The 25,147-nt window shown below is 37.1% G+C and overlaps 1 protein-coding gene across 3 annotated transcripts in view; it reads left to right on the top strand.

Moving 5' to 3' along the window:
• GLCE (glucuronic acid epimerase) overlaps positions 1-25,147 on the top strand; it is a 111,549-nt gene that overhangs the window by 73,436 nt on the left and 12,966 nt on the right. For all 3 annotated transcript variants that reach the window (XM_003818531.5, XM_024925721.4, XM_034939023.3), the window contains one exon: positions 21,715-22,313. In XM_003818531.5, the coding sequence (XP_003818579.3) occupies positions 21,728-22,313 (586 nt within the window). In that variant the 5' untranslated portion in view covers positions 21,715-21,727. The remainder of the gene's footprint in view (positions 1-21,714; positions 22,314-25,147) is intronic.

Genomic DNA, 25,147 nt, shown 5'->3' on the forward strand with positions numbered 1-25,147 from the left:
GGCTGGAGTGCAATGGCATGATCTCAGCTCACTGCAACCTCCGCCTCCTGGGTTCAAGCGATTCTCCTGCCTCAACCTCCCCAGTAGCTGGCAGTACAGGCACACGCCACTACACCCGGCTAATTTTTTTATTTTTAGTAGAGAGGAGGTTTCACCATGTTGGCCAGACTGGTCTCAAACTCCTGACCTCAGGTAATCCGCCCGCCTCAGCCTCCCAAAGTGCTGGGATTACAGGCATGAGCCATTGCTCCCGGCCAGAAGATTATTTTTTTAAAATTTTTTTGACCTTATTTTTTCTGGGGCCACCGTTCCCACAGCTGAGGTGGGGATGCCGCCCCATAGAAGATGATTTTGATTTGGGAAGAAAGACAGAAAGTATAATTTTCTCCTTGCCAAATATTTGTAATTCAGGTTTTACCTTTGTAAATAATCCTAGTGCCAAGATTTTAGGTTATTTATATAAATGTCAGTGAAAACTTAGTTTCAACCCTTAGAAAATGTATTGATATATATATATATGGAATATATTTATATGCCTTAAGAAATAATCTTAGGTAAAATTTCATTTCTGCTTCACCACCTTATTTTTTTAGGTAAATGCTGTTTCTGTGCTGCAAGTTACATTCACCTCAAATTTAAAAACCAACAGAAAGTATCTACACCCTTTGATCAGCATGAAGTAAGGTCTTAAGCAGGAGGTTAATGAAAGTTCTTGCAGTGCTGAAGTTAATTCAATTTGGTAACCTTCTTATTTGCTTAGAAAATTGTGCAGCTGGGAAATCTTAGTTTAAGTCTTATTTAATTCACATTTATTGCTGATAAAATTTATGTTGCCTACCAATATATCATTCTGTGGAAAGCCAGATTATATTTGTTTCTTGATTGCTATTCTTATCAACTTTTATGAGATAATAAAAATTACAGAAGCTTAGAGAAAGGTGATTTTTTCAGGGGAATATGTACTCTGGTTTTACTGATTGTTTATTTGGGAAAATGCTAACATACCTTATAACAGATGTTTAACAAATATTTGTTGATTAAATGAACTGATACAGATAGATGAAGATTATTATTATTATTATTATTATTTTTTTTTTTTGAGATAGAGTCTCGCTTTGTCACCCAGGCTGGAGTGCAGTGGCACGATCTCAGCTTACTGCAACCTCTGCCTCCTGGGTTCAAGCGATTCTCCTGCCTCAGCCTCACAAGTAGCTGGGATTACAGGCTTATGCCACCACACCCTCCTAATTTTTGTATTTTTAGTAGAGACGGGGTTTCACCATGTTGGCCAGGCTAGTCTCAAACTCCTGACCTCATGTGATCTGCCCACCTCAGCCTCCCAGAGTGCTGGGATTACAGGTATGAGTCACTGTGCCCGGCCTGAAGATTATTATTTTTCTAATTGACTTAGATATCACTTCATCCATAAACATTTTCCTTTGTTTGCCTATTATGAGTGCCTACTGTGTGGTAGGCACTAAATTAAGTGTTCACTTAATCTTAAAACTACTTTATAAAGCAGAAAGTATGATATCAGCTTAACAGATGAGGAAACCGAAGTTTGGAAAGGTCAACTAACTTGTCCAAGATTGTCAAGCTTACCAGGATTCAAATTTAGGCCTATCAGACTAAAAAGCTCAGGTTGTCCCAAAAATATACCTTCTCACTTTGTTTATATGACCTATTTAATTAGTTTCTTCTGTATTTTCATAGCATTTATTACTCAAAAACAAAACTATAGAAACCCATTATAGATTAATTTTACTAAGGTATAGTTTACATAAAATAAGATGTGCCCCTTTAAAATTTATAGTTGGATGAGTTTTGTCGGATGAATACAGTCATTTAACTACCAGCACAACAATCAAAATCTAGAACATTTCCATCGTCCTCAAAAGCCCCTCGTCTATGTCCCATTATAAGTCACTCCCTTCCTGCCACTGCTGATTAACTTTTATCCCTATGATTTTCTTTTTCCAGAATGTCACATAAATGAAATTATATAGTAAGTACGCTTTTGTGTCTGACTTCTTTCACTTAGTGAAATGCTTTTGAGGTTCATCTATGTTGTGGCAGGTTATCAGTATCAGTGCATTGCTGTGTTGTGTTCCATTGTATGGATGAACCACAGTTTATCCAGTCACCATTTGGTGGACATTTGGGTTGTTTCCAGCTTGGAATTATCATTAATAAACTGCTGTAACCATACATGTTCATAACCTGTTTAGTTTTAAAATTTCTGGATTATTATGGCATTCTCTGGAGTCATATGGCCTTCTAACGAGTTCATAGATTCCTTAGTTTTAGATATGAGATACATGATTGAAGGCTGTGAGCCCTTTGTTAGAAATTGGAGATGAATTTGTTGATTGCTTTCAAAATTTGGAGATGACATTTGAGACATGCCTTTTAAAAAAATTAGCATGTAGTAGTAGTAGTAGTAGGAAATAAATGACATAAAAAGTGCAGGGAAATGTAGTATAATGGCAAACACTGGACTAAGATAAATTTGGGTTCTGAGCCTATAATCTGGTTTCATTTTCCAGCTGTATCTCTTAAGAGATTTTGGACAAGTTGAGACTTGAAAAAACTAGTAACCGCTCTAAAAGAAAAATGGAACTTACATTTCCACATTCTTGAGTATATACATGTATCTCATTTAGTTCTCAAGACACCTGTGAGGTACCTGTGAGCTAGATAGTACTAGTGCTAGTGTACTAATGAGAAAACCGTGATTCAGAGAAGTGAAATAACTGGCAGTGGAAGAAAAGCTAGTAAGTGATTGAGTCAACAGTTGACTCTATATCAGTTTCCTTATCTGAAAAATGAAGGTAATACCACTTTGTAGTTATGAGAATTAAGTGGGATTACATTAATAAGGACTCAAAACTGCTGCTAGTCTCTTCCTCTACCCCCCTTTTTATAAAGGTCCCCACTTCCCAGTCTCTTGACCTGCCATTCTGTTAACTATTAATTACTAAGAGAAATTTATAATATGGATATTACTCTTATGTATCTTTAAAATGGCAAAAGATTATGCAGTGTCTGAAGGCTGTATATTAAATGTTTCTTTTTATCATAAACATTAGAAAAAACATTACTTCAAATTGCAAGTAGAATTTGCAGTATTGTTTATTCTACCAGATTATCCTTACATGTTTCCATTAGCATATTCTCACAATCATTTTTTCTGATATCATGCTTTCTGCATTGCTTTGTGAAGTAGCTCAAAACCGCATTCTATATAAAAAAATTATCCTAATAATAACTCATTTAAAAACCAATTTGGGGCTGGGTGCGGTGGCTCATGCCTGTAATCCCAGCACTTTGGGAGACCAAGGCAGGTGGATCACCTGAGGTCAGGAGTTCAAGACCAGCCTGGCCAACATGGTGAAACCCCGTCTCTACTAAAAGTACAAAAAAAATCAGCCAAGCATGGTGGCGCACACCTGTAATCCCAGCTACTTGTGAGGCTGAGGCAGGAGAATCGCTTGAACCCAGGAGGCAGAGGTTGCAGTGAGCCGAGAATGTGCCACTGCACTCCAGCCCAGGTGACTGACAAGACTCTGTCTCCAAAAAAATTAAAAAAAAAAAATTGGGCACTGATTTCTTCCACATATAATTTCTTCTGCATAGCTAATACTCTGTATCTTATGATTTTTAAAATTACTATAAGCAGGCTTCTTGATGAACCTTTCTCCTTTAGACATTCCAGTTTGCAGGATGGCGCCAAACTTGGTAAAAGATGTTTCATAAAAACTTATTGTCAACAACTATTCTATAGAACCTGTGTTTGAACCATGCAGAGTAAACACATCATTAAGTTTTCTTTTTCTTGGCTTTCCTAATGAGTGGAGAAATCTTAACACAGCTGGAGAAGCCTGGAACTCCTTTCTGAGCTGATTTATTTACATAGCATATGCTTAGTTTGACACATTGCTTAGAAGCAAGCAGAGAGCTTTTAAAGTTAAGTGCTATACAGTACTTCAAAGAACATTTTAGCTACACTGTAATTGTTCAGCTTTTCTGGATACAAAGCATCTCTTTGCTGTTAAAAAAACATTCCTGTCTCACTTTTTTATGTTATGGCTTTCAATGCTAGAGAAAAGTAAGCTGAATGTATTTAAAAGCTCTTTTTAAAAACATATTTTAGTTTCAGAAGCTGATGCATAATGCTAGTAGTTTAAGATTGTGTCTGCACAACCAAGGGTAAATCTTTCTGCTCTTATCTAGTTGGTGTGAAAGTATATGGTGACTTGGAGCCATAATATGATACTATGGTCTGATGTAAAGAACTTACACTTCAAAGCCAGATTAAATCTAGGTTTAAATCCCACTATGTGCTCACTAATAATTTTTCTTCAGCAAAGTTAAGAACTACTCAGTTTCTTCAACCATATGTGGGTGATAAAAAAAAATCTTCTTAGGGTTTGATTTCAATAACCGAAAGTATATCTAATGCTTAGCATATATGGTAAAACTACTCGTTAAACCTTTCCTTTTTCTGTGACCTTCCCCACCCTCCCAAAAAGGAACAACTTCCTTTCTCATTGAAATGAATATTTTTTTAGCCTAAATATGTTTTATTAAGGTTTGAGGATAAATGAGAGTAGCAGGGTTGACCTACTTATGGAGTGCTGATGATGATTTTCATTCAGCACAAGCTCTGGATTGTGGGAAGAATAGGTTGCCATACAGGTAACAAAACCCAATAGAATAGTTTGAAAATGAACATACATAACTATAAACATGGCGACAAAATACATGCCTTCAGTGTGTCTGAATAAGGCATGTTTGAGTGGAATGCCTGAATAGGCATTGATAGAGGGAAATATATATATAAATAAAAAATGCCTGCATCTTCAAGGAATTCAATCTAGAGAAAAATACCCACAGATTCATAATTACTTGCAAACCAGACTTGAAGAATTTGTGTAATTGAGATATAGTAAAGGGCTACATGGGGAGAGAGTGATTAATTTGTACATTGAGAAACTTTCTGGTGAGATGGTATGACAGAGACTGTGGGTTTCCTCCCAGGGTCTGTTTTCTCCTTAATAATAGAACCCGGTTTTTTCCACTTGGCATGTGGCTGCCTAGAACAGAGGTGCCTCCTAGCTTCCCTTGCAGCTAGAGGTGGCCATGTGACTAAGATTTGACTAATGAAATGTTGGAAATGTTGTGTGAAGCTTGAGGAAAGTCTCATTAGTTTGAATTAGTTCTACTGAGAGATGTGCTGTTTTGCCCTTCTGCCTTTCTTTTTCTTTCTGGGATACAACACAGACATGATGGCTGAGGCTTCAGTAGCTTTCTTGGGGCATAAGGTGATGTAGAAAGATAGAAAGCACCTAGGTCCTTGATGAGCACATAGCTGCATATATGCTCCAGACTGCCTATTTCTAGATATATTTTATATGAGTGAAAACCCAAGCTGGAACATAAGATGGTTTATTTCTGGTGTCTGTTACTAATAGCAAAACCTGTTCCTCACAGGTACAGATAGCAGTGTGGTACAAGCATCTGACTCCCTCTAACCCCACATCTAGTTACCACTGAAATGACTATAAATATATCTAAATAGAGTGTACCAGCATTGAAAACACCAAAAAGGAAGTGTTCACATACCTGAAATACCAACATCCCAAGAAAAAGAAATAACTGCAGTAGGTTGAAATTTATCAAATATGTTAAAAATCTGTGAGTTCATATGTTACTTTTTTTTAAAGCTCCTTATGTTTGGGGACTAGGGAGCCAATTCATTATTTTGAAAATTGATAAAGATTTAATCATTAATTCTGCCCTTCCCATACAAACTGTATATCTCAGGGTAACCAAGTAGTTGGCAAGAGCAAGATTTTCTTTATAGAAATATTTTAACTATACATTAAGAAGGTCTGATAGAATATCACCCATTTTGCAACTTTTAATGAAACAATCATCAGTGATTGCTAAAAGTAATATTGGGTGAACTGCTAAAGGATAACTTTATAATGGCTTTCCTCTTGTTTTTGGGCTACAACACAGACATGGCTGAGGCTTTAGTAGCTTTCTTGGGTCATATAATGGCTTTATAATGGATTAGGCTGAAAATAGGGATTAATCTTAACATCATAAAAAGAGAGACAGTTGAACATTATATACTTCCTGATGAAAGTTCACATCTCTATCATGAAGTATCCTTGTGAAAAATCAAACCCTACTTTTATCAAACCTCTAGATATCTAGTAACTGATATATAAGAAATATTGAGGAGACAGACTCTGAAATAAGATTCTGCAACCTTAAAAATACAGGAATGTTGCACTCAACACCAGGGCAAAAGCACATACTCTTGATATAAAAGGTTACTTCTGTAACAAGAAAATTGTAGAAAACATTTTTTTATGCTTGTAGATTTTTTAAATTGTGGAGTCTTTGGAGTGAGATGTAGAAAATAAGTTCATAAGGCAGCAGGCGGGGATGAAAGTGGGGGCTAGCTAACGGGGAGGCATACATTAAAAGGGTGTTGGATATTAATAAGTAAGGCCTATAGGATGGAAACTAAAAAATGCAATATCCGAATAAGAAACAATAAAATAGAAACTAAATAGGCAGTATATAGATTAAACTGTACCAGAAGCAACAGAGAGTGGATTAGAAAATTGTATTAGTGATGCAGACTACAAATTTGAGAAGCTCTCCCAAAATGCAGAGGAAAAGGGGGAGAAGAGATGAAAAAAGAAAATTTGAAGAAAAAGATGATTGACATAAAGGATAGAGTACAGAGATCCAATATATACAATTGACATTTTGGAAGAGACCAGAACAAATTCAACAGGAACAATTATTAAACACACTATGGGATAAAAACTTTTCTGAGATGAAGGATGACCTGAGCCTGCAATTCAAGCAGGCTTGTTGCCAAACACCAGGAAAAATTAATGAAAACAGCCTAACAACTAAAGCTATTCTGGTGAAGCTTTGTACTTTCTCTTGTTAAAATCATCATCGTCGTCGTCATCATCATCATCATGATCATCAGGCATCCAGGAAGGGAGAAAAACAAGAAAACATGCAAGTTGTTCACAAGGAAAGAAAAGATGGACTAGCTTTAGATTGATTGTTCTTATCATTAAACATCGGCTTGTTCTTGCCATTAAACAGTTGAGCAGTGTATACAGAGTTCTGTAGGCAATTTGGACCCTAAAATTCTTTATTCAGCCAAGTTGTTTGATGAAGAAGCAACACATATTTTCAATTCTACAAGACTTCAAAATATATACCACCCACCTACCCTTCTAAAAGAATTATTTCAAAACATACTGTAGCTGAGAGGTTCTGCAACATACAGGCAAAAGCCAAAACTTACAAATTTTTTCCAAGCATGACTTTAGGGCTTAGCTAACTCTTGAATCACTGCTTTGTAAATTGATTCAAGAGTTAACTAAAGTCATTCTCACTGGAGCACAAACTAATTATTCTGCAAAAATCAATATGCTAGTGACCCTAATTTTCAGAATTGCCTAAGATAGTTCTGAGTTTGGGCAGCATATGTATTTCCACTTGCACATAGTACCTACTTTATGCATATGGTATATTACAGTGGTTCTCAAAGTGTGATCTCCTGACCAGAAGCATAGGTTTCACCTGGAACTTGATAGAAAAGCAGGTTTTTAGGTCTCTACCTAGATTTAGTAAATCAGAAACTGTGGGGTTTGTGAACAGCAATCTGTGTTTGAACGAACCTTCTAGGTAATTCTAATGCCCAGTGAAATTTAGAGCCAGTTGTATTGGTTCTCAGACCAAATTAATCATCAGAATCACTTGTGTAAGACTTTGAAACGTCTTTTCCCAGTCCAGATGAGACTTAATTATCTGGATTTGGAAATCACTGGTCTGATAAAGCTTAGAACCAAAAGACCACCTTATCAATTTCTGAGCCTTAGTATTTTCTATTGTAAAATAGCACTCATTTTCCTGACCATTTCATTGGATTGTTGCAGAAATTAAATGAAGAAATGAATGTAAAAGTACTTTGCAGTGTAGATAAGGAAATCCATAGCTACAAGTTCATTATCCTGTGTTTGAAAAGGGCCTCACTTAATGGTTGTTAATATTCTCTTGGAGACCAGTATATACCATCTGTGTTGGGCTTCAGTGAAGTGTTCTCCCCATGCACCACTTTCTAGTATCTTTCCCTTTCCTAACTAAACTACCTGCCACGCTACTTTTTATTTGATTTTCAAATTCAATTATTATATTTATTTTACCACCTTTTCAATGTGGATTTTTTTCACTTGTTTTCTGTATGTTCAAGTCTTGTATCTTCAAGGTTCTAAGTTATTTGAGAGCGGAAATCGTTTCTATATATATTTTTATTTTCCTCAGTATCAGATGTTAAGCTAAGCTATGCATCTATATATCTATATACTATAGATATATAGTAATACTAAGTAAAATGCTTCATTCATTGAATTTAGTCTGTTCATTAGCTCATTGTCATTAACTGCTGTAGGAATTGATGAGGATTTTCTTTTTCTATTTGATTAATTTAGTGCTTTGATGCAAACAACTTTCCTTCTACTAGTATGAAAAAGTGGTTGGTCTGGAACCAGTCAACATCTGTACTTCTTAAAATTATTTTTTTAAAGGTTCACCATATTATTCTTTCTGCCTAGTTTATGGTTGCTGAAGTTAAGAAAACTGGAACTAGGTGTGGTAGCTCATGCCTGTAATCCCAGCACTTTGGGAAGCCGAGGCAGGGGGTGTTGCTTGAGTTCAGAAGTTCAAGACCAGTCTGGGAAACATAGTGAGACTTCAACTCTACTAAAAATAAAAATAAAAAATAAAAATTAGCCAAGCATGATGGTGTGCACCTGTAGTCCCAGCTACCCAGGAGGCTAAGGCAGGAGGATCACTTGAGCCCAAGAGATTGCAGCTACAGTGAGCTATGAGCATGGCACTGCACTCCAGCCTGGGTGACAGAGTGAGAGATCCTGTCCAAAAAAAAAAAAAAAAAAGAAAAAGAAAGAAATGAAAAGAAAGGAGAAAGGAAAGAAAAAAAGAAAACTGGAATTGCTTTGGTGTCCTGTTAGGGGTAAGACTAAGATTTTCCTACAAAAGTATGTCAGGTAGGAGGCCCAGTAGGCTTAGAATATGAATTTCCACACCTGAGCTAATAGAAGCCACCAGGTGGTCTCAGGTCTCCTTATGAGTAAAGTGCAATAACCACGAATGTGTCTTCCCCCAACTTCTAGTTCTGTTCTGCATTTTTATTTATACATTATCTTTAAAGGCTAATAAAATTAGCTTTCCTTAGATGGTTCTCCTTTATCTCCATAGTGTTGAAATTTTTTATTTTTGTTTTGCTTTTTCGTTTCATAGCTTCAAAGCCGATTTATTGGCTCGGCTCAGTGGCTCACACCTGTAATCCCAGCACTTTGGGAGGCTAAAAGGATCACTTGAGCCCGGGAGTTCAAGACCAGGCTGGGTAACTAATGAGACCGCCCCCATCTCAAAAAAAAAAAAGCCAATTTGTGTTGCATGACATGAGCAAATAGATTTGACCTTTGGTGTCACTGGTGATTTTCATTCTAAGGGTAATTACAATCTGTATTCAAGATTATATGTTCTTGCCAGAAATTAAACTAAGTAGAAAAAAAAAGTTAAAGCTTTTTATTCCCCTTGACTTCTTGCCTTTTTTTATTATTATTTTTATTTTTGCTATGGCTAATAAAAAGTCATAGAATAAAATAATTTTTTTTAAAAAAAAGACAGGGTCTCAGGTCACCCAGGCTGGTCTCGAACTCCTGGCTTCAAGTCATCCTCCCACCTTGGTTTCCCAAAGTGCTGGGATGACAGGCGTGAGCCACCATGCCCAGCCCAAAAAATAGCTTTATCTTTAGATTCTTCTTTTTTACACCCTAATTTCTTGTACTGTTAGTTACTCATATATACTGCCACCTTGGGGCTTTTAGAACATGAGTACATTTTCAAAGCCTCAGATTAACATGGGGAAGGTTTTGCTTCAACGAGCTATACCAGAATATCATAATAATTATGACAGAAATAAGGTATTAAAATGCATTTGTAAGCTATTGCTGGATTTGTGGGGCCAGTGAGGATCCTGTTGTCAAGAGCTTAATTATTCTAAGCCACCTGGGGACCAGGTAGCTTTCTTAGAATAAAATACATAACATTCACAATCATGACTCTCATTTCTGTCCCTTTCTAATATTAATATGGCATTTAATTATACTGTTAGATTTAAAGAAAATTCAAAAATTTCAGTAGCTTCATTCAGAAATGCTAATACATTTTTAGAACAACTAGATAACTTTTCCTAAAATTATGTTTACCTGTGTGAACTGTTGATTTATGGTAAAATTAAACTTTAACCAAAACAAGACCTGTGAATGTCTGAATTCAGTTCGCAGTCTAGTAACCTGTTATAAGTTAAAATCTTCTGGGGAAGGGGAGTATTCAGCTTCTGAAATATAATATTTATATATCTGTTCTAAGATACCCTGTGACATATCAGAGCACAGCCTTTGGAGTCAGACTGAAAAACTGGAGTTAAAATACCATTCTTAATACTAGATATGTGAACCATCAAATAATCATGTGGCTTCAGGTAAATTACTTAACATCACAATGCCTTAGTTTCATCATCTGTAAGTAGGGAATGCACAAAATTTTTTATCAGATTTAAGTTCTCGTCTTGGCTTTGTTCCTGTTCTTTTCCTTTAGTAAATCTTTTTGTGGGTTCTTATGCCTTAGTCTTTTCATCTATGAAATTCAAATAATATAATTTACTATAGGAATACATTGGAGATACTGCAGATTCAATTCCAGACCACCATAATGTGAATATTACAATAAAGTGACTCACACACATTTTTTGGTTTCCCAGTGCTTATAAAAGTTATGTTTATTCTGTACTGTAGTCTGTTAAGTGTAGAATAGCATTATGTCTAAAAAATATACATACCTGGCCGGGTGCAGTGACTCACAGCTGTAATCCCAGCACTTTGGGAGGCCAAGGTGGGGAGGATCACTTGAGGTCAGGAGTTCAAGATCAGCCTGGCCAACATGGTGAAACCCTATGTCTACTAAAAATGCAAAAATTAGCCAGGCGTGGTGGCATATGCCTGTAATCCCAGCTACTCGGGAGGCTGAGGCACAAGAATCGCTTGAACCCGGGAGTTAGAGGTTTCAGTGAGCCGAGATCACATCACTGCACTCCAGCCTGGGAGACAGAGCAAGACTCTGTCTCAAAAAAAAAAAAAAAAAAAAAGTACATACCTTAATTTAAAAATACTTTATTGCTTAAAAATTGTTAGAGATTATCTGAGCCTTTAGCAAGTCATAATCTTTTTACTGGTGGAGGGTCTTCCCTTGATGTTGATGGCTGCTAAATGCTCAGGGTGGTGGTTGCTGAAGATTGTGGTAGTGGTGGGAATTTCTTAAAATAAGACAACGATGAAGTTTGCCACATAGAATGAGTCTTCCTTTCATGAAAGATTTATCTGTATCATTCCATGCCATTTGATAGCATTTTATCCACAACAGAACTTCTTTCAAAATTGGAGTCAATCCTCCCAAACCCTGCTGTTGCTTTATTGACTGAGTTTATGTGATATTCCAAATCCTTTGTTGTCATTTCTTTTTCTTTTCTTTTTTGTTTTTTGAGACAGAGTCTCACTCTGTCATCTAGGCTGGAGTGCAGGGGCACCATGTAAGCTCACTGCAACCTCCGTCTCCTGGGTTCAAGCAATTCTCCTGCCTCAGCCTCCCAAGTAGCTGGGATTACAGGTGCCCACCACCACGCCTGGCTAATTTTTATATTTTTAGTAGAGACAGGGTTTCACCACGTTGGCCAGGCTGCTCTCGAACTCCTTACCTCAGGTAATCTGCCCGCCTCGGCCTCCTAAAGTACTGGGTTTACAGGCGTGAGCCACCGCGCCCGGCCAGTCGTTTCAACAATGTTCATGGCATCTTCACCAGGTGTAGATTCCATCTCAAGAAACCACTTTCTTTGTTCATGCATGAGATTGCAGCAATTCACCCCCTTCTTCAGACTCTACTTCTAATTCTGGTTCTCTTGCTGTTTTCACCACATCTGTAGTTACTTCCTCCACTGAAGTTTTGAACCCCTCAAAGTCATCCATGAAGGTGGGAATCAACTTACAAACTCTGTTCATGTTGATATTTTGACCTCCTCCCATGAGTCATGAATATTCTTAATGGCATCTAGAATGGTGGATCCTTTCCAGCAGGTTTTCAATTTATTTTACCTAGATCCATCAGAGGAATCACCATCTATGGCCAGCTATAGTGTTACAAAATGTATTTATTAAATACTAAGACCTGAAAGTTGGCTGGGTGTGGTGGCTCACACCTGTAATCCCAGCACTTTGGGAGGCTGAGGTGGGTGGATCACGAGTTCAGGAGTTTGAGACCAGCCTGGCCAACATAGTGAAACCCTGTCTCTACTAAAAATATAGAAATTAGCCAGCCATGGTGGCACATGCCTCTAATCCCAGCTACTCAGGAGGCTGAGGCAGAAGAATCACTTGAATCCGGGAGGCAAAGGTTGCAGTGAGCCGAGATCATGCCACTGCACTCCAGCCTGGGCGATACAGTGAGACTCCATCTCAAAAAAAAAAAAAAAAAAAAAAGACATGAAAGTCAAATTGCTTTTTGATCTATGGGCTGCAGAATGAATGTTGTGTTAGCAGGCATGGATACAGCATTAATCTCGTTGTACATCTCCATCAGAGCTCTTGGGTGACCAGCTACATGTCAATGGGCAGTAACATTTTGAAGGGAATCTTTTTTTCTGAGCAGTAGGTCTCAACAGTGGGCTTCAGATATTCAGTAAACCATGTCGTAAACAGATGTGCTGTCATCCAGGCTTTGTTGTTCCATTTATAGAGTGCAGGAAGAGTAGATTTAGCATAATTCTTAAGGGCTCTAGTATTTTCAGAATTATAAAGGAGCATTGGCCTCAACTTAAAGTCACCAGTTGCATTAGCCCCTAACGAGAGTCAGCTGGTGCTTTGAAGCCAGGCATTGACTTCTCTCTAGCTATGAAAGTCCTAGATGGCATCTTCTTCTAATAGAAGACTGCTTTGTCTACATTGAAAATCTGTTTAGTGTGGCTGCTTTCATCAATGATCTTAGCTAGAGCTTCTGAATAACTTGCTGTAGCTTCTACATCAGCACTTGCTGCTTTACCTTGTACCTGATAAACCAGCCTCTGCTAGCTTCCAACTTTTCTTCTGCAGCTTCCTCACCTCTCTCAGCCTTCATAAAATTGAAGGGGTTAGGGCTTTGCTGTGGATTATTAGGCTTTGGCTTCAGGGAATATTGTGGCTGGTTTGACCTTAAGACCGCCAAAATTTTCTCCATTATCAGCAATAAGGCTGTTTCACTTTCTTTTCATTCATGTGTTCACTGGAGTAGCAATTTTAACTTCCATCAAGAACTTTTCCATTGCTATCACAGCTTGGCTTTTTGGCACAAGAGGTCTAGCTTTTAGCCTATTTTGGCTTTAGACATGCCCTCCTCACTGAGCTTAATCATTTCTAGCTTTTGTTTTAAAGTGAGAGACATGTGGCTCTTCCTTTCACTTGAATAGTTACTGGTCATTGTAGAGTTATTAATTGGCCTAATGTCCATATTGTTGTGTCTCAGAAAATAGCAAGGCCCAAGGAGAAGGTCAGAAACAGGCAATCGGGGAACAGCTGGTCATTGGAGCAGTCAGAACACACACAACATTTATCAATAAAGGTTGCCATTTTATATGAGTACAGTTAATAGTACCCCCAAAACAATTAAAATAGCAACATTGAAGATCACTGATCACAGATCACCGTAACAGATATAATTATGAGAAAATATTAGAAATACTGTGAGAATTCAGTAACATAAAGCATGTCCATATATATACCCACTACTCAGTTTCCTTGGGATTTTTTTCCTAGAAATACAATCTTATTTGAAGTATTATGAGCACTTGTATCACAGATCATTTCAATTTTGTTACTAAAAAATAAAAGGGACTTGCAAAATTTCCTTCCTGTTTTGCCTTATTGTGAGTAGCTACCAGAGAATTCTACTTGTTTATATTACTGGAAGGATCCTAACAACCAAAAATATTAGGCAGTTCTCCTTTGAGTTACATCTATCACTGGATATTTAACAATTTGACTGTATAATTTAAATCTTGGTCTATTAAGCAGTAAACAGATGGAACATTACTAACAGCAGTAATTAAATTATAAATCTGTTTTAAAATCGGCCAATATACACCATCACAGTCCGTATTCTGTTATGTCAGTTATGTTCGTTTTTATTTGGATTACAATTTCTGAATACCCAAATATTGGAAAGAAAACAAAGTTGTCTGGTTCAAATGTCTGTTTTTTATCTTTTTAATTATATAGGCCAAGTGCTTGCTTGCTTGCTTCCTTTCAAGAAAGGAAGGAAAGGAGGGAGCAACGGAGAGGAAAGAATATTTAACAATGTTCATTTATTCAACAAACCGTTAATGAATGTCTACTCTGAGCTAGGCACGGTTTTTTTTTGCCCCCTCACTCTGTCGCCCAGGCTGGAGTGCAATGGCGATCTCAGCTCACGGCAATTCTCCTGCCTCAGCCTCCCAAGTAGCTGGGACAACAGGTGCGCACCACCATGCCCAGCTAATTTTTTGTATTTTTAATACAGATGGGGTTTCACCATGTTGACCAGGCTGATCTCAAACTCCTGACCTTGTCAAGTGATCCTCCCACCTCGGCCTCCCAAAGTGCTGGGATTACAGGCATGAGCCAAGCTAGGTGCATTTCTAAGTATTGGGGATAAAACAGTGGCCAGGAGAAGCAAAACCCCAGCCCTCATGGAATTTGCATTCTAGTGGATTGGGGATGAATAATTTAAATGTATAATATGTCAAATGGTGATAAATGCTATGAAGAAAAATAAAACTGAGTAAGGACCTAGAGAATGATGGGGTGAGAACTGGTATTTTAGATAAGGTGGCCAGGGAAGCCCTTTCTAATACATTGGCATTTAAGCAGTGACCTGAATGAAGTGAGAGAGCCATCCAAATGGATATCTGGGGAAATAGAGTGCTAGGCATGGGGAATGACAAGTGCAAATACCCTGACTTGGGAGCATGCTTAACTGTCAATCTTCAATTCATTCTACCTGGAAGCTTTTCTTAACACCTTAAAAGGTTAAGGTGTTTTATAGCATAGTCTACATAACTTTTTTTTTACAGTTCTTAAATCTTAGCATTATTATTTTTTCTGCCTGTGAATCTGTCCTTTAGAGACATGGATAATGCCTTACCTGCCACATAGTAGCTGCTGAACAAATATTGATCAAAACAATCAGTGAGTTTGATTATTTGTTGAGCAATTACTATTTCATCTACTTACTCAGTATCAATAAATTATTTTTTAATTAAGAGTAAGCATTCTTCTCAATCAAGGAATTATAGGAAACATAAGTAGATGTGTAAGTAGATAAGAGAAATAATAAGCAGGGAAACCTTGGCCTACATTATTCAGAGGGAAAAAAAGCCAATAACAATGTAAGTGAATATTTTAAAAACCTATTGAAAGGTTGTTCTTTACTGAAATATAACCTTCATATTTTGAAAGCTCATGATGCTATCCATAGTTCCTGATATTTAGTGAATTACTCTAATAGTTACTTGAAGTAACTAGGAAAATAAATCTGAAAAGTAAAGTATCACAGAAAAGATGTTTGAATTGCAAATCACTTTAGAATAGAACAATTTGCTTTCCAAAAAAAAACCCTAAGAGTTATGTTTTACTTTCCCTAATTTTTAACTATTTCTACAAAGAAGTTTTTCCACAGTTTCTTTATGATGCTTACTGCATGACATTTTCTGTTTTAGATCTCCAGCGTTATAAGACCTGATTTTTATTGGATTCTATTTCTAATGAAATAAATCTTTAGGGTCAGCAGTAGGTGAGGTTTCAAGATTTTTTTTTAATTTATGAGTTTTTCATTTGTTTGTTTTACCTAAAACATCAATCTATTTTGTAGATGTGGCAAAAGCTTCAAAATAAGTAGGAAGCCTCTCACCACTCAAAGTTACCACCATTTATACCTAGCAGAATGTCAGTGCAATCTACTTCTTGAAATTTCAGAGTGTCTGTGTCAGTTTTCTATAATTTGGCAACATTATAATGAAATTACTGAGTTTCTCTTTAGATGAGCCTATTTTTTAGTTAATACTGTATGTCAACACTCAGAGATTTCCTTCTCTTCATCCTCCTTCGATCTCTCTTATCATCCCCGCCCCTCTGAAAAAAACCCGTGCCCATTTGAAAGCTAAATTTTTCTACAAATTTTTAACTGACTTACATTTTTTTCTTTCAATATTTTAACAAAGTTAACCTTGCCGTTCTTAGTTTTTCATTATTTTTTTTTTAAGAGACAGGATCTCGCTGTGTTGCCCAGGCTGGAATACAGTGGCTCTTCACAGGCGCAATCCCACTACTGATCATCACACTCCATTTCCAGCCTGGGCTGGTTCATCCCTCCTTAGGCAACTTGGTGGTTCTCTACTCCCGGGAGGTCATCATACTGATGGCAAACTTAATGTGGACACCCGATCGGCATAGCACCCTATAGCCCAGAACTCCTGGGCTCAAGTGATCCTACCCCAGTCCCAAGTAGCTGGGACTGCAAGCACATGCCATTTTTTATAGTTTAAAAAAAAAAAAAACAGCGTGGTCATGGAAAATTAGAAAATAAAGACCTATATATGCATTGTTTACTTAAAATAAGATAATACTAAATGTGCTGTTCTGTAACCTATATTTTTCAGTTAACAGTCTTCATTTCAGTATCTTTCCATTTTATCAAGTCCATTGTTGAATTTCCCAGTCCAGAACCAAGTTTCACATCTGGTTGTTATGTCCCTAAGTCTCTTAAAAAAACACACACACACAAAACAGCCCCCTCCTTTTTTATTTTCATATCACTTATTGAGTTGAGGAGACAGGACCAGCTGTCCTGCAGGATGTCTCACCTTCCAGAAGTGTCTGGTTGCTTCCTCCTTTAACTTGTTCCTCTATCCCTTGTATTTCCTGTTAACCAGAGATTAAATTTTATGTCCTGAGAGATCCAAGTGAAACATTTTGGGCTGGAATGTATGGTAAGTGATATATTTTTTATTATGACTTATCAGGAGACAGCTTCTGGATGGGTCACAATTAAGGAGACTAAAGTTGACCACTGAATTAGGGTATGACTATCTGATCCTTTCACTGTCAAGTTTAATCTTTTTCTTCTTTCAACTAGAAAATAACGTATTTGGTGTTACTTTGCACAGTATGAATCTCTAGGTCATGGCAAACATATACCTGCATTTAACACTTGCCTGAATCTGTAATATCATGAGGGATTACATAATGCTAATTTTCTGATTTTTTTAAAAAATTTACTTCTTATTATTAGATAGGCTTTTGCACAACAGAGTATTTTATTTACTAGGGTTATTGATTTGTTCTGAAATATGGTTGCTCCTACAAAGACAAGTAAATAATTTTTTTCACTCAGTTGCCAATTTTTGTCAGCTCAGAAGATTAGGTAAGTTTTTTGCTGGCTTTCTCCTTTTTAAATATTATTGCAGATTCATGGATTTTTATTGCTTCGTTGTGTTTCAGTCTACTTCACTCATAATTCTTACAAATTTGACTAATAGGAAAGAGGACCTTTTAGACTGATTCCTGTGTCTTTTTGCCATGATGTTATATATTTATGGAAATGTTTAAACAAAAGTATATAGTGAGTGGTATACTGAACTTCCAATATATCTGTCACTCTCAGTTTTAGCAATTAGCAATAATTTTCTAATTTTATCTGTCTCCTGCTGCTTTTTTGACACCCTTGATTTTTATCTCATTGGTAGTTGAAAGTTTGTTTTCTGGTGTGGCAAGGTGTCCCATCCCTAGACCTGGAATTACTCATTTCTTTAAGAAGCCCTGATTGTCTTTAGTAACGAATGGCATCAGACAATAAAACCTGGACATAAGGATTATTGGAAGTTTTTAAATTTGATTTTTCTTTATTTTCCCATCGTGTGCTTCAACATATTGGTAGCTGTGTTAGTTTGTTCTTGCATTGCTGTAAAGGAATACCTGAGACTGGGTAATTTATTTTTTAAAAAAAAGAGGCTTAAAATTGGCTCACAATTCTGCAGGCTATACAAACATGGTGCCAGCATCCACTCAGCTTCTGGGGAGGCCTCAGGGAGCTTTTACTCATGGCAGAAGGCAAAGCTGGAGCAGGCAGGTCACATGGCCAGGGCAGGAGCCAAGGGAGTATGGGCAATGCTTTTAAGCAATCAGATCTCACGCAAACTCATTCATCATCAAGGGGATGGCGCTAAGCCATTCAAGAGGGATGCACCCCCATGATCCAAACACCTCCCCCCAGACCCCACCTCCAACACTGAACATTACATTTCAACATGAGATTTGGGTGGGGACAAATGCCCAAACTATATCAGTAGCCTTGTTCCATAAGCAGGGTTGCAGGCATGCGAGTAGTGGAGGAAGGGCACTTCTCAAAGATAGGATAAAAAGCTTTATATTTCTATATTAGTTGGTCAAAATGTAAGGCGTAGCTGACAGATTACTCAGCTGTTGACATGTAAGTGTTTTTAATGAAGGATTAAAAAAAAATAAACACCATTTAGTGTTATCAGTTTGCCCCCACTGCAATATAAGGAAACCCTCAATTTATATGACTTCTAAAGTTTTGTTTGTTACACACTTTGGTTTCTCATAGTAATAATGCAGATGATGAATTATTCTCAGTTAATAGGGTTAAAAATGTATTATTGGGTTTCCACTTCTTAAAATCTGTATTCACCTCCTTTCCCTTCTGATACCCCAGCAAAATAAAATGTTTAAAAATGAGAAATGAAGAAGCCAGTAACAGTAAATAGGAGGACTACCCAAGGATGATAGTTGAACAGATTTCCAGATCTCTAGTTGAGTACCAGTAGGCCCAACTATACCCTCTTCTCCCCTCCTCATACCTCTTTCACCCCTACACTTGAATACAGATAGCCGGCAAGAATCCCAGGCAAACACTAGGCAGATTTTCTTTACAGAGCATGAGAAAGACGAAGGCTTCTAAAGTGTGTGCTGTGTTCGTGTAACAAAAGAGAAAACACCATCTTCTTTCTGGCATTTGAAAGGTCTGCTGGCTCCCCACCCACTCACCCTGTGGGAACACTGCCAGTCAGCTTATGTCCAGCCCACACAGAGCTCCCTCTTTTTATCCCCTCCAGGGGAACAATCTAGCCAAAATCAGACTATCTTCAAAATAACACAGGAAATCTTTGTTGGCTAATGAGTCATTCTCCCTTAAATGTGAATGAGTAACCGAAGATTACCAGGCATGGTGGGAAAAACTAATGGCATGAAAGACTAAATAACCAGGAAAATGGCCAGTGGAAAAAGTAAAACTAATAAGAAAGAACTTTATTTTAAAAAAAGAAGAATAAATCATCTAATATATTCAGAGATCCAAGAAGATACTACATCTATTAAACAAGAATAGGAGGACACAAGTTTTTAGATTGAAAGGGCACACCAAGCACTGAAATAGAGAATCAAACATGGTACTGTGACACATCTCAAAACTGCAGAATTCCTAGGATAAACAAAGATCCCGGAAGAAATCACACACATAATAACAAGTAAGAGACTGAAATCAAACCCCTTATGAATAACTCTTAATGATTTAAGACAGTAAAGTATTGCCTACAACATTTAGAAAGAAAATAATATGCAACCATGGATTCTACAACCTGCCAAACTATTAATCAAGGGTGAGAGCAGAATACAGTTGTTTTCAGACACTGAAGGGTGCAAAGTTTGCCTTCCATTGGAAGTAAAAGAAATGAATGAATTACACATTCACCATCAACTTCTTGAGAAATGGAAGTTTAGCATTTGTTTTTTTTAATATATCATTGCTGCCAAAAGGGTTGAGGGGAAAATGAGAAGGGGGGATTAAAAACGATAAAATTAGTTGTTGATTCACACCATACAATAAATTACAGAGCTCCTGTGGCAAACGGCAGTTAAACTACTCCCTTTACTCTCAGCAGGCTGAAATGTATCATACATTATACGTATAACTATCCATAATTTCCCATGTTTCCCAATCATCCCAGCAAAAAGTAACCCAGGACTACTTGCATTGCAATCACAACAGGCTCATACACCATATGGCCAGAAGAAGCAACAGCATCACATTTTCCTCCCATCAGGACTGGAATGACATGATCTGACTTAAATTTAAGAGCATCATTCTGACTGCTGTGTTAAGAATAGACTTGAGGGTGGAGTAGTAGGGTAAGCGTAGAAGGAGAGAGACCAGTTTGAATATAACTGCTGTGTTCCAGGTGAAAGATGACAGTGATTCTGACATGGTAGTAACAATGTAGTTGGTGAAAAGAGGTCAGATTCTGGGTATAATTTGAAGGTAGAGCCAACAGAATTTCCTGACTTATGGGATATTGAGTGAATAAGAAAGGGTCAAGATTTTTAGTCTGAGCAGTAGGAAGGGTGGAACAGATTGAGGAAAAGATTGGGAGTTAAGTTTTGGATGTTATTTCAGAAATTTATTTGACCTCCAAATAAAGATATGTGTATTTGGATATACGTATCTGCAGCTCTGAAGAAAGACCTGGCCTGGCGAGAGAATTTGGGGATAGTCAGCCTTGTATTTAAAGGCATGAGGTTGGGTGAGATCAAAGTGAATAGAGTGAATAGAGATAAAGAAGTTCAAAAGACTGGGGCCCTAAGGTACTCTAACATTTAAGAATTAGGGAGATGAAAAGGAAGACTCAAAGAAGAGAAGAACAGCCAGTGGGATTTTAGGAGAACCAAAAGAGAATGGTGCCCTAGAAACCATGGGAAGAAAATGTTTCAAGAAGGAAAGAGCCATTGACTATTTTATGCTGTTAGGAGGTCAAGTAGGATGAGCACTAAAAATTCATTGTTGGATTTAGCAACATGGATGTTGGTGTTTACCTTGAAAAGGTCTACTGTGTTTTTTCAGACAGCTACTAAGGTGTTAGGACATAAATACTTGTATATAAGTAGTTATTTGGCCCTAACTATTTAATAAATGCTACATGTTGAGCATCCCAAGTTCAGAAATCGAAAATACAAAATGCTTCAAAATCAAGAACTTTTTAAGCATCAACGTGATGCTCTAAAGAAATATTCAGTGAATCGTTTCAGATTTTAGATCTGGGGTGCTGAACTGTTAAGTGTAATGCAGATATTCCCAAATCTGAGAAAAATCCAAAATCCAAAACCCTTCTGGTCCCAGGCATTTTGGGTACAGCATACTCAAACTGTATTAGGTATTTCTTTTGGCCTAGGGGGCATTGTGAAAAATTACTGAGATACCAAGGGAGCCACAAACTAAGAAAGTTTGAACATCTCTGCTTTAGAAGCTTGTGCTAACTAAGGATTTCACCAAAAGGAGGAAGCACCTCTTACCTTTTTTTGTGCTGAAAAGTTTGAGTTTGCAATTTTAAATCTGATCCAAAATTGTCCTAATACAGTTGTTCAACATTAAAAAAAAAAAAAGCAAAGAAAACTTTATCCTATGAAATGCCGGTAGTACATCTTTGCATGATTTTTTTTCTTCTTGCCTCCATAGGTATGGTCTGAATATGCGTTGCTTGGCAGCTCGGGTCAACTATAAGACTTTGATTATTATCTGCGCACTCTTCACTTTGGTCACAGTACTTTTGTGGAATAAGTGTTCCAGTGACAAAGCGATCCAGTTTCCACGGCGTTCGAGTAGTGGCTTCAGAGTGGATGGGTTTGAAAAAAGAGCAGCAGCATCTGAGAGTAACAACTATATGAACCACGTGGCCAAACAACAGTCTGAGGAAGCATTCCCTCAGGAACAGCAGAAAGCACCCCCTGTTGTTGGGGGCTTCAATAGCAATGTGGGAAGTAAGGTGTTAGGGCTCAAATATGAAGAAATTGACTGTCTCATAAATGATGAACACACAATTAAAGGGAGACGAGAGGGGAACGAAGTCTTTCTTCCATTCACTTGGGTTGAGAAATATTTTGATGTTTATGGAAAGGTGGTTCAGTATGATGGCTATGATCGGTTTGAATTCTCTCATAGCTATTCCAAAGTCTATGCACAGAGAGCCCCCTATCACCCCGATGGTGTGTTTATGTCTTTTGAAGGCTACAATGTGGAAGTCCGAGACAGAGTCAAGTGCATAAGTGGGGTTGAAGGTTGGTATCTGTCTGCTTCACTTGCATTTTTCAAGCATGATTGTGTTGAGGAATAAGAAAATGTTGTTAATTATACATCAAGTACATAGCTTACTGTCAAAAGACCTTTCATCACTCTAATTTAGCAGGGAGGAACAGGTTAAGCCTGAACCTAGGGCAACTTTCTAGATGCTATGACTTAAGGGCTGCCATAAGACCAAACCTGGGCAAATAGAATTATTTTATTAACCTAACTCAGAATCTAAAATTCTCACCAGTAAGGTAAAGGCACTGTTTCTCCGGAAGTTTGCGTTAAAATATATAGCTAGAATCCTGTGAGAGATGGGAAAGGGAGAGAGACCATCCAGTGGACCCATCAATGTACCAGTGTGGTCTGGTTACCTAATGAGTCAGGTGTCATCTCTGGAAGGAGGTTTCAAGTCTTCAGAACAAGACAATATGTAGATGCTTTTTCTCTGGACTTATACTGAACTCCTAGTCTATTACATTTTTCATTGTCTTTAAAACCTGGGGCAGTAAGAGTTCCTTGTGGATACAATTAATATGCTTTGGAATTTGCTTTTCAAACCAGAAAGCCAAATTGAATTTGACTTTAAAGTATATCACTTAAACAGAGGAAAGAGCTTAATATGTTTGAGATTTCTTGGTTTGGGTTTTACTTTCCTCATTTTGTTATAAAGTGATTTTAAGATCTTAGTATTTTAAAATCTGTATTGAAATAAGTTTTTAACTAACTAAATATCTGTTTTTTGCTCTGGAAAGAAGTTTGTGCTCACTTGGTGACCATGTGGATGTTTTCAGACTCCCACAGACCGAAGGATTATAGCCCACCCATGTCTGTGAAGTTAATGGTGTGTTTATTCATCCAGTTGGAAATTGGAATTTACATATCTGATGCAGGAGTTTTCTCCTTTGTTTTTACTACTTAGATACATTTTTTATAATATCTTTTTCTCTTATTTTGAGACAGAATCTTACTCTGTCACCCAGGCCTGGAGTGCAGTGACACTGTCATGACTTACTGCAGTCTCGATCTCCCAGGCTCAAGTGATCCTCCCACCTCAGCCTCCCAAGTAGCTGGGACTATAGGCATGCTCCACCATGCCCAGCTAATTTTTTAAAATTTATTTTTTGTAAAAACAGTGTCTCACTGTGTTGTCCAGGCTTGTGTGAAACTCCTGGACTCAAGCAGTCCTCCCACCTTAGCCTCCCAAAGTGCTGGAATCACAAACATGAGGCACTGTGCCTGGCCAATATCCTTACCAAATGTTTAGAAGAGAGAAGCGACCAGATTCACCTATACTCTTACCACCTCAATATAATTATTATTATTTTTATATATTCTCTGGAGGCCTTTGTACTTAGACATATGTTTTAGCATAATCGTAATGATGTTTACTATACAGTGATTCAGGAGAGTAATAGAGATTTCAAAGATATTCAGAGTCAAACCTTTTTTTCAGCAGTTTTTTAAATGCATGAAATTAATAGGTGCCTAAATTCTAAAATAAAAAAGTAAAAAGTACCCATAACCACTGTTAATATTTTGACTTTTTTTCCCCATTCTTTTTGTTGTTGTAGAAATATATTTTTATTTTATTTTATTTTTAACTTTTAAGTTCAGGGGTACATGTGCAGTTTTGTTATATAGGTAACTTCATGTCATGGAGATTTGTTTTACAGATTATTTTGTCACCCAGGTATTAAGCCTAGGACCCATCAGTTATTTTTCTGATCCTCGCCCGCCACCTACCCTCTACCCTCCAGTAGGCCCCAGTGTGTGTTGTTCCCCTCTATGTGTCCATGTGTTTTCATCATTTAGCTCCCACTTAGAAGTGAGAACATGCAGTATTTGGTTTTCTGTTCCTGCGTTGGTTTGCTAAGGATAATGGCCCCTCGCTCCATCCATATTTCTACAAAGCACGTGATCTCTTTCTTTTCTATGGCTGCATAGTAGAAATGCATCTTTAAAAAAAATTCAGATCATACTGTATGGTCAGTTTTTATTCTGATATTTTCTACTTAACGTGTTTCAACTATTTCCCCTCACTGAATATTTATTGAACATTTTAATAACTAATATTTGTAGTAAGGACATGCCATGATATATGTAATGTATGAGACCCTTCTCTTTAGTTGTACACTTAGGTCATTTCCAGGTTTTTTATGTTTTTTAATTAATGTTTTATATTTAATTTTTGTGGGTACATAGTAGGTGTATGTATTTATGGGGTGTATTAGATATTTTGATACAGGCATGCAATGTATAATAATCATCACATCAGGGTTAATGGTGTATCCATCACCTCAAACATTTATCCTTTCTTAGTGTTACAAACAATCCAGTAATATTCTTTCAGTTATTTTTAAATATATAATAAATTAAGATCAAGTGAATAAAATCTGGTATTTGGTAGCACAAAGGGTGACTAACTATATTTCCATTTTTTTGCTATTATAAATGTTACAGATTTTCATTGTTAATCTTTATTTGCTATTTTAATTTTATTCTCATTGTAGTGTATTCCTATTCTGAGAATATAATTAACCGCCATGTCAAATAACCTGCCAAACCTTTGTACTGTTTTGCCAGCCATTTTCCAGAAAGGTGGAACTTGCTCATGCTTCCAGCAGCAGAGTATGAGGGTGCCATTTTCACCCAACTCTTGCCATCATGGAACATTGTTTTTTTGTCTGTTGGTTACAGAGGGATATTATAATTTTCTCTCTTTAACAACTAGTGAGGTCAGATATCTTTTTCTTATGCTTTTTGCCGTATTTTCATGTTCTTTACCCCTTTTTCGAATGTGATAAGTGGAGTTTTTAAAAAATGT

This window comes from Pan paniscus, chromosome 16 (genome assembly GCF_029289425.2).
Source record: "Pan paniscus chromosome 16, NHGRI_mPanPan1-v2.0_pri, whole genome shotgun sequence".
Lineage (NCBI taxonomy): Eukaryota > Metazoa > Chordata > Mammalia > Primates > Hominidae > Pan > Pan paniscus.